Source organism: Dipteris shenzhenensis, chromosome 15 (genome assembly GCF_047967505.1).
Source record: "Dipteris shenzhenensis isolate YYH24624 ecotype China chromosome 15, Dip_SZ_1.0, whole genome shotgun sequence".
Classification (NCBI taxonomy): domain Eukaryota; kingdom Viridiplantae; phylum Streptophyta; class Polypodiopsida; order Gleicheniales; family Dipteridaceae; genus Dipteris; species Dipteris shenzhenensis.
In genome coordinates, this window is record NC_141610.1 from 4,228,106 (window position 1) to 4,241,823 (window position 13,718).

The following is a 13,718-nucleotide window of genomic DNA, read 5'->3' on the forward strand; positions in this document are numbered from 1 at the left end:
GAGACCTAAATACCAGTTATCAGGATCATCCACAAGCGCCATGGGGAACCATGTTATGTGGGTTTCGTTTGTAAATACAATGCATCCATCTCCATTAAACTCGCAAGACTCGCTATTACTTTACTCGCAATATATGTTAAAACCTTATGACATCATATATTTGTTAATATATAAAATATTAATGTAATTTGCATTGCAATAACAAATTGCAAGTAGCTAATGCCATCTAGGAAATGAATAAACCTTTTGATTTACAAAGAGAGTAAAATAATGTGTTGAACATCATTAGGGAGATTTGCAAGTTGCAACTATTAAGCTAAATTTAAGACATGGAGGACACCCATGCGTATACGAATTAGCTCAGCAACAATCATTGGTGCCCATAAGCGATTGAAATTTGTCATCAACTGTCTGAAAGCGTGCAATGGTCACCACATGTGCTCATTCACATGCTCCCAATGGCTTGCCACCTAGAAAGGGAACCACCACTTCCATAGATAGGTCTATGTTCCACCTCATGTCCATGGACTAGCCGTTGGAGAACTCCGAGCCTAGGCTGAAAACCATAGCCTCTCAAAGCATAGAGTTGGTCGTCGTCAAGCACGAAGGGGCACATGGGCAGCCACGTCCATGACTTCCTCTTTAAATCCAACGCCACAATTCGTAGGCCCATGCGAGCCCGAAAACATACCTTGTCTGCTGCTGCAAAACACTGCATATCCATCCTCCATCGCTTAGCCAGCAGCTCCTCTACCACCTCCGCCGGCATGCCGCCCACTTCGGCCCACTCCTCTCTCCCCTCATCCCATTCAAATATCCTTACGCTTCTTTCATCCCGTAAATCTCCGTCGGCAATCCTCACCGCATCTCGCACCAACACCAGCCGCCCTTCGCAGTTCATCAATGTCTCGTCCAGATAGCCCGGCTGCCTCACTTGTTCTTCCGCCCTCTCCGGCAACTTCATAAGTTCACCCCACCTTCCCTCTGCTGGGTGAAACACCCCGATCTCCATCCTCTTGCCCGGCCGGCTGTATAATAGTCCATTCCTCTCGATCATGAAGTCATCGGGGGTGCTCACACGTACGTCAGGAGGGAGAATTCTGGCCTCCGCCCATGAGTTGGTTGAGGAATCGAATATGTGTGTCACCCGGCCACCTAGTAGATTAACTAGAAATATCTTGTAATAGCCTGTGTTGTGGTCTGCATGAAATCCATGTAAGATTGCAGATATCGGACTTTTGACTCAAATCCTTTGCCTCAACCTTATTACTTGGTATGCGTTGCATATTGCTTACAACACCTTTCAAGCATCTATAGAACCGAGTCCTCTTTGCCATGTGCTAAGATGTAGGTCTCCTACCCTTCACTGTTTGTGGCTTTCCACAGCCCATCCATAACTCCCTTGCCTTTATCAAGATCTCAGAAAGAGAAGAGCTTTTTTTCAACCTAAATGGAGTAGAATTCAGTCTTTCTGATTCTAGAATGTACTTCGAGTCATCGTTAAATATGCATATATGACAAATGACCCGTTGAAACTTTTCCATTCACTCAATCTGTGGCAAGTTCCTTTTCTTCCCTCATCAAGGGCGATCCTGCAAGCTTCACAAAAGTGTTGCCCATCAATGGGCTCAAACCTGCATCTTTCAAGAATCTATTCTTTGCCAGCATGTATCTCTTCTCAATGTTAGTCCCATATCAGCTTTGGTACAAAGCCTCTCCACGACCAAAGTCACTCCTTCTAAAGTTCTCAAAAGCATCAAGAAAGTCCACGTGCTTTTGAAATGTGACATCAGGCAATGTAGGATCATCTTCTTACAGTCTCTTAAACGCCATAGGGTGAAGAGTGATATTAGTGGCAACTGGAGTTCTTGTTTTCCTTGTATCTTCATACAATTTGCATGCAAATGTCTTATCTAGCTTTCTTTGATTTGTGAACAACAAAGCTTGATCAATAAGCATTGTGGCCATGCTGAATTGTGAAAATCCCCAAATGTACCCCTCATCCTCTGGAGGATGTAACTCTGCCACACTTATAGAAAAGTCTTCGAGACTTGTATCTTCTTCTTGCAGATCCTCCTATTCATTGCTATCCAATTTTTTGCCTGGTTTTAAATAACCTGCACTTGAACGATATGCACGCGGAGCAGGAGTTATTTTTGCTCTCTTTCTGGGAATAATTGTAGAACTTGAATCTGCTCCACGATCACTCCTTCTTGTTCCTATAGTTACAGTAGTCGATGGTGTAAGTATAGTTGGAGATACTATAGTTATCGCTGCAGATATTGTAGTTACTCTTGCCGGAGTTACCGTAGTTATCGCCACAAATATTGGTGGTACAACTTGAGGATTACATATTATAGATGGTGTACTTACTGCTGCACTTACTACTACTGAAGGTACAACACCACCACTTGGAAATGCATCCCACATTTTCTTCAATGCTTCTAAGGCACTAAGTAATTCTTGGGATCCCTCAATTGAATCTGGTAAAGGCTTCAAGAAGTGCTTATGCGTAACTCGTAACTTGTAAACCACCTCGTCATTCTTTCCTTGGCACACAACTTCTATCAAATTCTTTTCTTTAATGTTAATGTTTGAGACCATGCCACCATTTCTTACTGCCTTTGGAGAATGTTTCACACTTGACACATTCTCTGCAGTGATCACCAAAAAATACTTTGATTTGCGCTCCATAAAATATCAAGCATGTTCAAGGTATTTGAAAGACACCTTGGAACCAAAACTAGAAGCCATAGTTTTCTAAAAAATAATCAAAAATAAAAAATGAGAATTACAATGATTTTTAACAGAAAATATTAAATAAATTTCTAATTAAATATTATTTTAAGTTTTATTTATTTTTAATTTTTAAAATAAAATAAATTAATTTATTTTTTTCATCTTTTTTTAATTATTTTATTTTATTTTAATTTAATTAATTTATTTATTTTTATATCTAAAATTTAATTTAATTTTTTTAAGATTTATTTATTTTAACTTTTTTTATTTTTTTAAAATAAATTAAGTTAATTAATTTTTTTCGTCCTTTTTTTTCTTCTTTAAATTAAATTAAATTAATTTTTTTGTCTTTAGAAATAAAATAAAAATTTAAAGCCCTTTGGGGGCTTAGGGTAGGAGAGGGATTAACCCCCAACCTATTGCGTGCGCAATAGGTTGGGGGTTAACCCCCTCCTCTCCTCCCACCTCCCCAATCCTGCCTCTTCTTTTCTCTTTCTTTGCCTCCTCCCGTTTGCCTCTTCCTTCCTCTTTCTTTGCCTCCTCCTCCCGTCTGTGCCCTCTTGTTGACTCCCTCCCCTCCCTCCTGCCTCCCCCTCTCGTCTACGCCCTCCCCGCCCTCTCAGCTCCTTGCTTGCCTCCTCTCCCTCCTCCCTCCCGTCTCCCTGCCTACCTCCTCTCCTTCTCCCTATCGCCTCCCCGCCTGCCTCCTCCCTCCTGACTGCCCTCTCCTCTCCCTCCTCCCTCCCCTCGCGTCCTCCTCACCGCTCCCCGCCTTAAAAAAGAGGTAGAAGAGGGGGGGAAGCGGGAGGAGAGGGGAAGGGAGTGGAGGGAGGAAGGGAGGGGGCCGACGGGAGGGGAGGCAAGGAAGGGGGAGGGGGCGACGGGAGGGCAGGAGGAGAGGAAGGAGGGGGGGTTAACGGCCGAGGAAGGGAGAGGGGAGGCAGGGAAGGGAGGGCAAAGCGGGGGCGAGAAGGCAGGAGGAGAGGAGGGAGGGGGGGTTTACCCGCACGCAACAGGTGGGGTGAGGGGTAATATTAGCCCCACCCCATCTGTTGCATATGCAACAAGGGGGGTTTGACCCTCCCTCTCCCTCCTCTCATCCCCCCGCCCTCCCGCCTCCCCTCCCCCTTCCCCACCTCGCCTCCCCACCCCACCTGTTGTGCATGCAATAGATGGGGTGGGGGGGGGAATTTTCCCCCCACCCACTTGTTACGTGTGCAATAGGTGGGGGGGGGTTAACCCACCCTCCCTCCTCTCCCTGCGCCCTCCCGCCTCCCCTCCCCCTCCCCCTTCCCCACGCCCTCCCTGCCTCCCCTCTCCCTTTCCCGCTCTCTTGTCGGCCCCCTCCCCTCCCCGTTCCCGCCTGCAATGGGGAGAGGAGGCAGAGGGGGAGGCGGGGAAGGGAGGGGCCGGCGGGGAGGGGGAGGGGGAGGGGAAGGGAGGGACGGCAGAGAAGGGGAGGGATGGCAGGGAGGGAGGGGCCGGCGGGGAGGGATAGCAGGGAAGGGGAGGGAGGGGCCGGCAGGGAGGGGGAGGGAGAGGGAGGGGCCAGTGGGGTGGGGAACGGGGAGGGAGAGAAGGGGAAGGGAGGGGCTGGCGGGGAGGGGGAGGGGGAGGGGGAGGTGGGGAAGGGAAGGGAGAGCAGGGAGGAGAGGGGAAGGGGACGGGAGAGGAGAGGGGAAGAGGGGGGGAGGGGAGGAGAGGAAGCGAGAGGAGGGAGGGGAGAAGTAAGAGGAGAGGGGAAGGGAGGGGGAGAGAGGAAGTGGGAGAAGAAGGGGGAGGAGAGGGGAAGGGAGGGGGAGGGGAGGGCAAGGGACAGGACAGAGGAGAGGGGAAGGGAGGGGAGAGAGGAAGCGGGAGGAGAGGGGATGGGATGCAGGAGGGGAGGGACGAGAGGGAGGGAGGGAGTACCTAGGTGGAGAGGTGGTGGAGCTCCAAGAAAGTTATGAGAGAGAATGAGGAGAAGTAGAGTTTTATAGGAAATGGATAGCTTTTAGGTCAAGTCAGCTTTTTTAGTTTTTAAGGTTTTTTTAGTTCTTTTAGGTTCACTATAAGTAGAATATTCTTCATTCTTTCTTTCATTCAAAGATGATTCTTTTACACTCCACGCTTCTCTCCTTTCATCAACCTGTTACAGGATTCTCAAAAATTTTCAAAATGTTACAAGAGGTGAGTTCATTTCTAAATTATTGCATACGAGGGGAGGGCAAGGGACGGGAGGGAGGAGAGGGGAAGGGAGGGGAGAGAGGAAGTAGGAGGAGAGGGGATGGGAAGCAAGAGGGGAGGGACGAGAGGGAGGGAGGGAGTACCTAGGTGAAGAGGTGGTGGAGCTCCAAGAAAGTTATGAGAGAGAATGAGGAGAAGTAGAGTTTTATAGGAAATGGATAGCTTTTAGGTCAAGTCAGCTTTTTTTAGTTTTTAAGGTTTTTTTAAGTTCTTTTAGGTTCACTATAAGTAGAATATTCTTCATTCTTTCTTTCATTCAAAGATGATTCTTTTACACTCCACGCTTCTCTCCTTTCATCAACCTGTTACAGGATTCTCAAAAATTTTCAAAATGTTACAAGAGGTGAGTTCATTTCTAAACTATTGCGTACGCAAGAACTTCTAAGAATCAAGTTTTTGTAAATTTGACAGTTATAATTCCTAAACCCTAAACCTTAAACCCTAACCCCTATAACTTAAATTCTAAAACCTAATTTTCAATTCTAAACCCTAGATTCTAGACTCTAAGCTCATGATCTTATATACTAAACCCTAAACCCTAAAACCTAAAACCTAAATCCTAAATCCTAAACTCTAAAACAATAATCATAAACCCTAAATGCTAAATCCTAAACCCTAAACCCTAAACCTTAAACCCTAAATCCTAAACCCTAAACCCTAAAAACATAATCATAAACTCAAAACCCTAAACACATCTTAAATCCTAAGCCCTAAATCCTTAACCCTAAATCCTAACCCTAAATACAATCAAAATTTAATGATTTTTTTCAATTTGTGCAATAGGTTTGATATATCCCCCAAACTATTGCAAGTGGAATAGATTAATGGTGCACTCAACCTATTGCAAAAATCAAGGAATTTTCTTGATTTGTGCAACAAGTTGGACATACCCCCCTAACCTGTTGCTCAAGCAACAGGTTAGGGGGGTATGTCCAACCTTTGAGCAACAGGTTAGGGGGGTATGTCCAACCTGTTGCACAAATCAAGAATTTTCTTGATTTGTCCAACAAATTGGATATACACAACAACCTGTTGCTTGAGCAACAGGTTGGGGGATATATCCAACAACAGGCCTTGGTTGGGGTGACCCCAACTTGCTGCTCAAGTAACAAGTTGGGGCGTATATCCAACCTTACACAAACCAAGAAAATTCTTGAGTTGTGCAACAGGTTGGATATATTTCCCAACTGTATATCAAATTGTTGCACAAATAAGAAAAATTCTTGATTTGTGCAACAGGTTGGATATATCTCCCAACCTGTTGCTTGAGCAATAGGTTGGGGGATATATCCAACCTGTTGCATAAATTAAAGAAATTCATTAAATTTTGGTTGTATTTTAGGGTTAGGGTTTAGGATTTAGGGTTTAGGATTTAAGATTTAGGGTTTAGGATTTAGAGTTTAGGGTTTAAGGTTTAGGATTTATTGTTTAGGAGTTTAGGATTTAGGGTTTAGGGTTTAGGAATTAAATGTTTAAAGTTTAGGATTTACGGTGGTTAAGATGTTTTGGTATTAATTATTTAAAGTTTAGGATGTAGGGTTTAGGTTTAGTGCCTTCTCTACTAGTTTTGATATAGAAGTTATTAAGTAATAATAAGCTCAATGATTATTTATTATGTTCATTTTGAGTTGCTAATCTATTTTTGTACATAAAATACGTATTCACCCTAACAGAGGGTATGGATGTGGTGTTATATAAGAAGAATGAAGTGGTGGCTTTTGGACGAATTCATAGTCTTGATCCTATGAATGTGTGTCATTTCCAACGTTGTGGTGAGAGAAGATGTGTAGTGATAATCACCAACATTGTAAATCCTGAATTACATTTAAAATATCCACATGGAGACTTTGAAACATTGGGAGACATCTTACAATGTGACATATTTGATATGCAAGCACACAAAACACTCTAGGACCAATATGAAATTGTTCCAAAGACATAGTTTCAAGATATCAAGAAAACTTATTTTGAGGGGAAAAAGGTAGAGATGTTCTCTTGCTCCGGAGAACTTTTAGCAATTGGCAACTTTAAGGGCTATGCTTAGAGTTTTCTCTGTATAGTGGAGATAATTAAGTTGACTAGTGCACGTCATTCAAAATGCAATGGATAGTCCTTCACATTTAGACGTCCATAATACTATGTCTCAACTAAAAGTTCATAGTACTTGTAAATGGGGGTTAGCTTTCTTGAAATCAAGTTTGCCCAAGACAGTTTCCTTCAATGTCATGGAAGACACAACAGAATATTATCAGAAGAAAAAGATTATAACATAAATGGGATCCAAATTGATAAGAAGCTATAGTAGTAATCAAGAGTATCATAGTGGCATGCTCACAGGTATTGAGGACATTATAGTAATAGATGTTGATGTAGAAAAGATTCCATACATAGTCCCCATGCAAGGGATGTGTGTGTGTGTGTGTGTGTGATATCCATCTCATTAACTATAGTTGATGTGGTCTCAAACTATTTTTCCTTTTGAGGTCAATACCAAAGAGGAGGCAAGAGAAAGATCAATTAGGTCACCATACAAGGAAACTATAAAGATCCCCAAAGTATAATAAATCTATAGGGTCTAAGCATATACCATTTATATCCAACCCATTTTGGTTCCGAGGCAAAATCCCATTTTGTTGTCAAACATGTAGAGAACTTTTTCTAAGTGCATGCCAATAATCCAAATTCATGGTGGTAGTAGATATCCGATCATTGCCAAAAGAAAAATTCTCCCTTTGAGTCTAATGTTCAAGCATACACATCATCACCCAATATGAAACACTCTGATTTGATTTCCTACTTTCATGGTTCATTAGTATGTTGACAAGCCTAAATCACACAAGGGTCCTCGAAGGGATGAGTGAGAGAGAGAGAGAGAGAGAGAGAGAGAGAGAGAGATTCCAATTCCAAAAGCCATGCTACCTAAATTAGAATACAAGAGTACCTTTAGCTCTCAACATTTTTTTATAGAACAAGACATTTATAAAAAAGAAACAGTCTGACATGCAAAAGTTAAAAGTAAGAAATAAACGGTCTCATATAGAAGTAAGAGAGAATCAGTCAAGAAAATGCAAAAGAGTTTTAGTGGATAGAGCCTTTGAACAATATAAATAGGAAGCAATAAATATGGGACAGCTCCCATGGCAAGAGCAAGGAGGAAAATGTCTTCTTTCAAAGGTTTTAATTAAAACTTTTGTTTTTCATGAATAAGAAGAATTTTATTAAAAAGTGAAATAAATGTAAACAAACATCTCAAAAAGCTCAGATTACATGGATTCCTGGAGTGCAAACTTAGGGTCTAATACCTATGACTAAGATAAACACACTATTCAAAAATTTTGGACTTTCTCTCCTGGTTTGGACTTTTTTTTGGAGCATATCTTCTCCACTCAACTTCACTTAGTGAGCTCAAACATTGGGTTTTTTAGAGCACTAAATGTGTCACTTATATATAAATATGGCCTTACTAATCTAAACAGTCAAGTGGTGATCTCTAATTTTAAAAAAAGACACTCAGTGAAGCTATAATTCCCAAACTCATGCATGGTGCCCCCATCCAATAACTATAATAATAATAATAGTAGTCTCCTAACTCTAGTTCAATTTTAACACTATGAAGTGAAAATATGACACCATATGAAAAGAGTTTGTTGAATTCAACATATAAGTGATGTATAGATACACCATTTTTTAAAAAAAAAAGAGTTTGTTGAATTCAATATATAAGTGGTGTATAAATACACCCTTTTTTTGAAAAACAAACCATAGAATAAATTATCTTATTAGTGGTGTATAGATACATCATTTGTATGGAAAAAAGCATACAAAACATTATCTTATGCATCTAAATCTCATTTAGAGTCATCAGATTCATGTAATGTATTTGCACTCGATGGGTCAAGTCTTGCCAAATGATGTTTAATATGGAAACGACTTGGATCAGGGATTGTGATACATTTTTCAACATTATATCCATGCTTCTTTTTAAAACTTCATGTCCTCGATTTCCAGTAATGAATAATGCTACCGACTTCCACCTTTGTTAATCCCTCATTATCTGGAACCCATTCACATTTCTTTTGCAAGCATCCCTCATAGAGTTGTTTTATTATATATCTTCTCGGGAGATTTTTCAATGGCTTTGGTTCATACCATAGAGTTGTAAATGTTATAGGAGTTCCCTCATCATCCCTTTCTATTTTAGTAACCTTTGCAACCCAAATTGGGCCACCTTGGTCATCCAACTCTAAACCTAGATCAGATGCCCAAACTGTAACAAATAGACCCTCTTCAATCTCATTAGATGGTATAAACTCTGGTAAGGGTTTGTCTCCCTTCCTGCCACAATATTTTTGAGGTAAAAGGCATTCCTTTACTTCCTCCATATCTATTAACATATTTATATCCAAAGGAAAACTTGGTGACCTAGCTTTTGTTCCGGCCAAAAGGATTCACAGTATTCAATGCTCATTAAGTTTTCTTGTCTTTCTAAAGATTGGATAAGTGCTTCAGTTGATTTAATTGTCTCCAAATTCTTAGTTAATTGCTCAGGATATTTCTGCATCATCCTTTGAAGATGTTTAATGAAGGCTTTCAAGCCTTTCATTTCATCTATGTCAAGTGATTTGTTTTTTTCAAGAACAAATCTAGTTTTCTCCAATGGAATTATTCGTTGTAATAAAGCATATGACTCACTCCATAAATGATCTCCATCTACTGAGTAGTGCTTCCATTGCATCACTGGAATATTATTATGCATGTGAAACTGAAAGTAGTGTGGATTTGTGTGTCCTATTAGGGCATCATATCCTGTTTGTAAATGTGGCTCTATGAATGCTCTCCAATCTACCATCCTCTCTAAGATAGCCACTTCTAATTCTTCCTTGCGAGAACCTCCAATTTTTTTCCCAATTCGAAATAGCATATCCTCCATTGTCAAAACATCCATTGCCTTCAACTCACCAGAGATAACACTGAAGATTTGATCTATATCTTCATGTGTATGGCCGACAAGAAGAAAGCCGACTTCCACTTCTTCAAATATTTTCAAACCAACCAGCATAGAGCATAAAGCAAATATATATTTATCTTGTTCTCTCTCCAACAATTATCAGCTTGTATTCGCAATGTGTTAGGTGAACATCCGTGAGCATCTCTGACCTTTCTTATTACTTTCATGATTGATGTAACAACCTGGTTACTATCATGGTCATGCAAACTATCAATCCATACATCACAAAAGATTCGGTATCCATGTACTAATACTCCACACAAGTGTGTTTTTAGTCCAAGTTTGCCCTCCAATGCTGGTGGGATACGTCTATATCATGGCAAAGTGGTTGTATTCTGGTCCATGCCATCAATGGTGATGCACATGGACTTATCGACATGTGAAATAGCTTCCTCTCTCTAAGAAGCATACAACTTTCGAGCATCCTGCACATGACGTAAATGGATTGTGACAAAATATGAAGAAGGGGAGAGGAGAAGAGTGGAGATGAGGAGAGAGGGCACAGCTAGAGAGCACACCACAAATGACTAACTGTACACTAGATTTAGTTGAAAAAATAGAATATATACAAACCCTTTTAGGGTTAGGGTTAGGGGAGCTAACCCTTTCCTTTATAGCACTCTATAAGGTTAGTGCTATGCACATATGATCACGTGATGGTGCTATGCACACATGATCACATGATGTTGAGCATGAACTCTCAACACCTTCCCTCAAGATCAACATCATGAAGTAGGCCTTCCCTCAAGATGATGATTCTGGGGAATCGAAGAAGGACTGAGCATTACATTCCATCACACCCCTTTAATGGGAATGTCCTTCCTCTGCATCAAACCAAGAGCTAGTCGGTGTTTCTCGAATAGCTCTTTACCGAGTGGTTTGGTAAAGATATCTGCAACATTTTCTTTGCTATCACAATGCCGCAGTGTGATGTCACCAAGTAACACTCTTTCTCTGATGAAGTGCTCTCTGACATCAATGTGTTTTGTTCTGGAGTGATATACTGGATTTTTGGCCAATGCTTGAGCCGATTGATTATCACAGTATATTGTTGTTGGCTTTGACTCATCAAAGTAATCTGTTTCTGACAATAGTCTTCTGAGCCATATAGCCTCACATGCACCTGTAGTGAGTGCTCTATATTCTGCTTCAGTCGAAGACAAAGAAACAGTTGGCTGTTTGTTTGACAACCATGATATAGCACCTTGACTAAGGAAAAATGCATATCCCTGTGTCGATCTCCTGGTCTCATGATCTCCAGCATAGTCACTATCACAGTATCCATGCAACCGTGGATGACTTCCTCTGTATTCTATCCCAAATTGTCTTGTACCTCTGATGTATCTCAAGACTCTTTTGGCTGCATTCCAGTGAGACTGTTTTGGATTTGCCATAAATTGTGCTAGTGAGCTTACTGCATAACAAATATCTGGCCGTGTGATTGTCAGATATATAAGAGATCCAATGAGTTGCCTGTAGTATCTGTCATTGACTGTAGGCTTTTCTGAATCTTTAGTAAGTTTCAAACTCTGTTCCATGGGAGTGGCTGCAATCTTGCAATCTGCCATATGAAACTTCTTCAGGAGACTGTCAACATATTTGAGCTGACTCATGAATGTGCTATCTGAATCTCTCCAGAACTCAATTCCAAGACAATAGTGCATAAGTCCAAGATCTTTCATGTCGAACTCTGCAGATAAGTCTTGTTTTAGCTTTCTGATGAAGCTATCCTTGCTTCCTGTCACAATCAGATCATCTACGTACAAAAGTGCAATAGTAATATCTTCCCCTTGAACTTTGTAGTAGAGAGTATGATCTGCATTTGACTTCATGTATCCCAGAGTAGCAAAATATTTGTCAATTCTGCTGTACCAACTTCTGGGTGCTTGCTTTAAGCCATAGAGACTTTTCTTGAGATGGCAAACCTTGTTCTCCTGTCCTGGTTCAACATAACCGGCTGGTTGTTGCATGTAGACTTCCTCGTCTAGATAACCATTGAGAAATGCATTCTTGACATCGAGCTGATACACATTCCATTTACTGAGTGTCGCTAGTGATATCAAGAACCGTATGGAATCCATCTTTGCTACTGGAGCATAAGTCTCATCATAATCTTGGCCATATTGTTGTGCAAATCCTTTTGCAACTAATCTGGCTTTGTATCTCTGAATACTGCCATCTGGATTGTACTTCACTTTGTATACCCATTTGTTGGCTATGGCCTTCTTTCCTGGTGGAAGGTCGCATAATACCCAAGTGTTATTTTTATACAAAGCATCCATTTCTTCATTCATTGCAGTTTGCCATGCTGGCTTATTTACTGCGTCTTCGAAGTACACTGGCTCTTCTGTAGCCATGATGGTAGTCATAAGAGCATAGTTGGTGGTTTCCACCTGAATTGCTTTGCCTTTCTGAGCATATGTCAATCTGACTGGTGGTCTGCTTTCCCTAGTAGACCGTCTGAGCTGCTGTGACGCTGATTGGGGTGTTGCTGGCAATTCTTGCTCTTCTTCATCAACCTGTTCTGTAGATGACTGTGAAGTCGATGCTTCTATCTCCTGTGTAGGTGAGGTTTTCCATTCTGATTCCTCATCGAAGATTACATCTCTGGAGATAATGACTTTGCGGTTCATGGGATCATACAATTTGTATGCTTTACTTTCTTCACTGTAGCCAACCATGATGCATTTGCGTGACTTCGCATCCAATTTCCTGCGATGATCATCATGTATGTGGGCATATGCTATGCAACCAAATATGCGGAGATGCCCAATGCGTGGCTTGTGTCCAGTGAATGCTTCATAAGGAGTCATACCTTGTATCGGTTCGGTAGGAAGCCGATTAAGCAAGTAGTTAGCTGTAGCTATTGCTTCTGCCCAATACTGATTCGGAAGATTCTCTTCACTAAGCATTGCTCTAGCACTGTCTGCTAAAGTCCCATTCTTTCTTTCAGCTATTGCATTTTGTTGAGGAGTATCTGCACATGTGAATTGTCTTCGAATGCCGTGAGTTTTGCAAAAGTTCATGAAGGCTGAAGACATGTATTCACCTCCTCTGTCTGATCTCATGACCTTGATCTTTCTGCCTGTTTGGTTTTCTACCATGGCTTTGAATTCTTGAAATCTGGCAAACACTTCAGATTTCTCTTTCAGAAAGTAGACCCAACAATATCTGCTGTAGTCGTCGATGAAGGTCAAGTAATAAAGTGAACCATTGATGCTGCAGGTCTGGGCATAACCCCATACATCTGTATGAATTAAATCAAGAATACCTCGTGCACGAGAGGTACTTCTGACAAAGTTGGTTCGCTTTTGTTTGCCGAAGCAGCATGCTTCACAAACCTTTCCAAGAAACTGTAGCTTCGGAATCCCAATTGCCATATTTTGATTCCTTAGATCTAACAAGTACTTGAAGTTGACATGACCATATCTCTTGTGCCATTTTGCAGATAGTGGCATCTGTTGCATTTGAGCTGACATGGCATGCTTATCTGGTACTGTAGCTAGCATCCTGTATAAGCGTCCTTCCTTGACACCTTTTGCTACTAGCTGACCTCTTTTGGATTTGTCTCTGATAGTGCATTCATCACCGTCGAAGATGACTTTGTAGTTGTGTTCCGTCATTTGACCTACTGACAAAAGGTTCTTGCTGAGCTTCGGAACATAGAGCACATCTTTGACTAATCCTTTTGTACCAGTGAAATTGTTCATAGGGATAACCCCTGTCCCTTGAACCGGATTCGGTG

At 41.3% G+C, this 13,718-nt stretch overlaps 1 protein-coding gene across 1 annotated transcript; it reads right to left on the minus strand.

Moving 5' to 3' along the window:
• Positions 1–445: 445 nt before the first annotated feature.
• LOC147893233 (protein UNUSUAL FLORAL ORGANS-like) lies at positions 446–1,057 on the minus strand. The gene has a single exon (XM_087385677.1). It carries the CDS (start codon positions 1,055–1,057, stop codon positions 446–448), a length of 612 nt encoding a protein of 203 aa, XP_087241803.1.
• Positions 1,058–13,718: the final 12,661 nt, after the last annotated feature.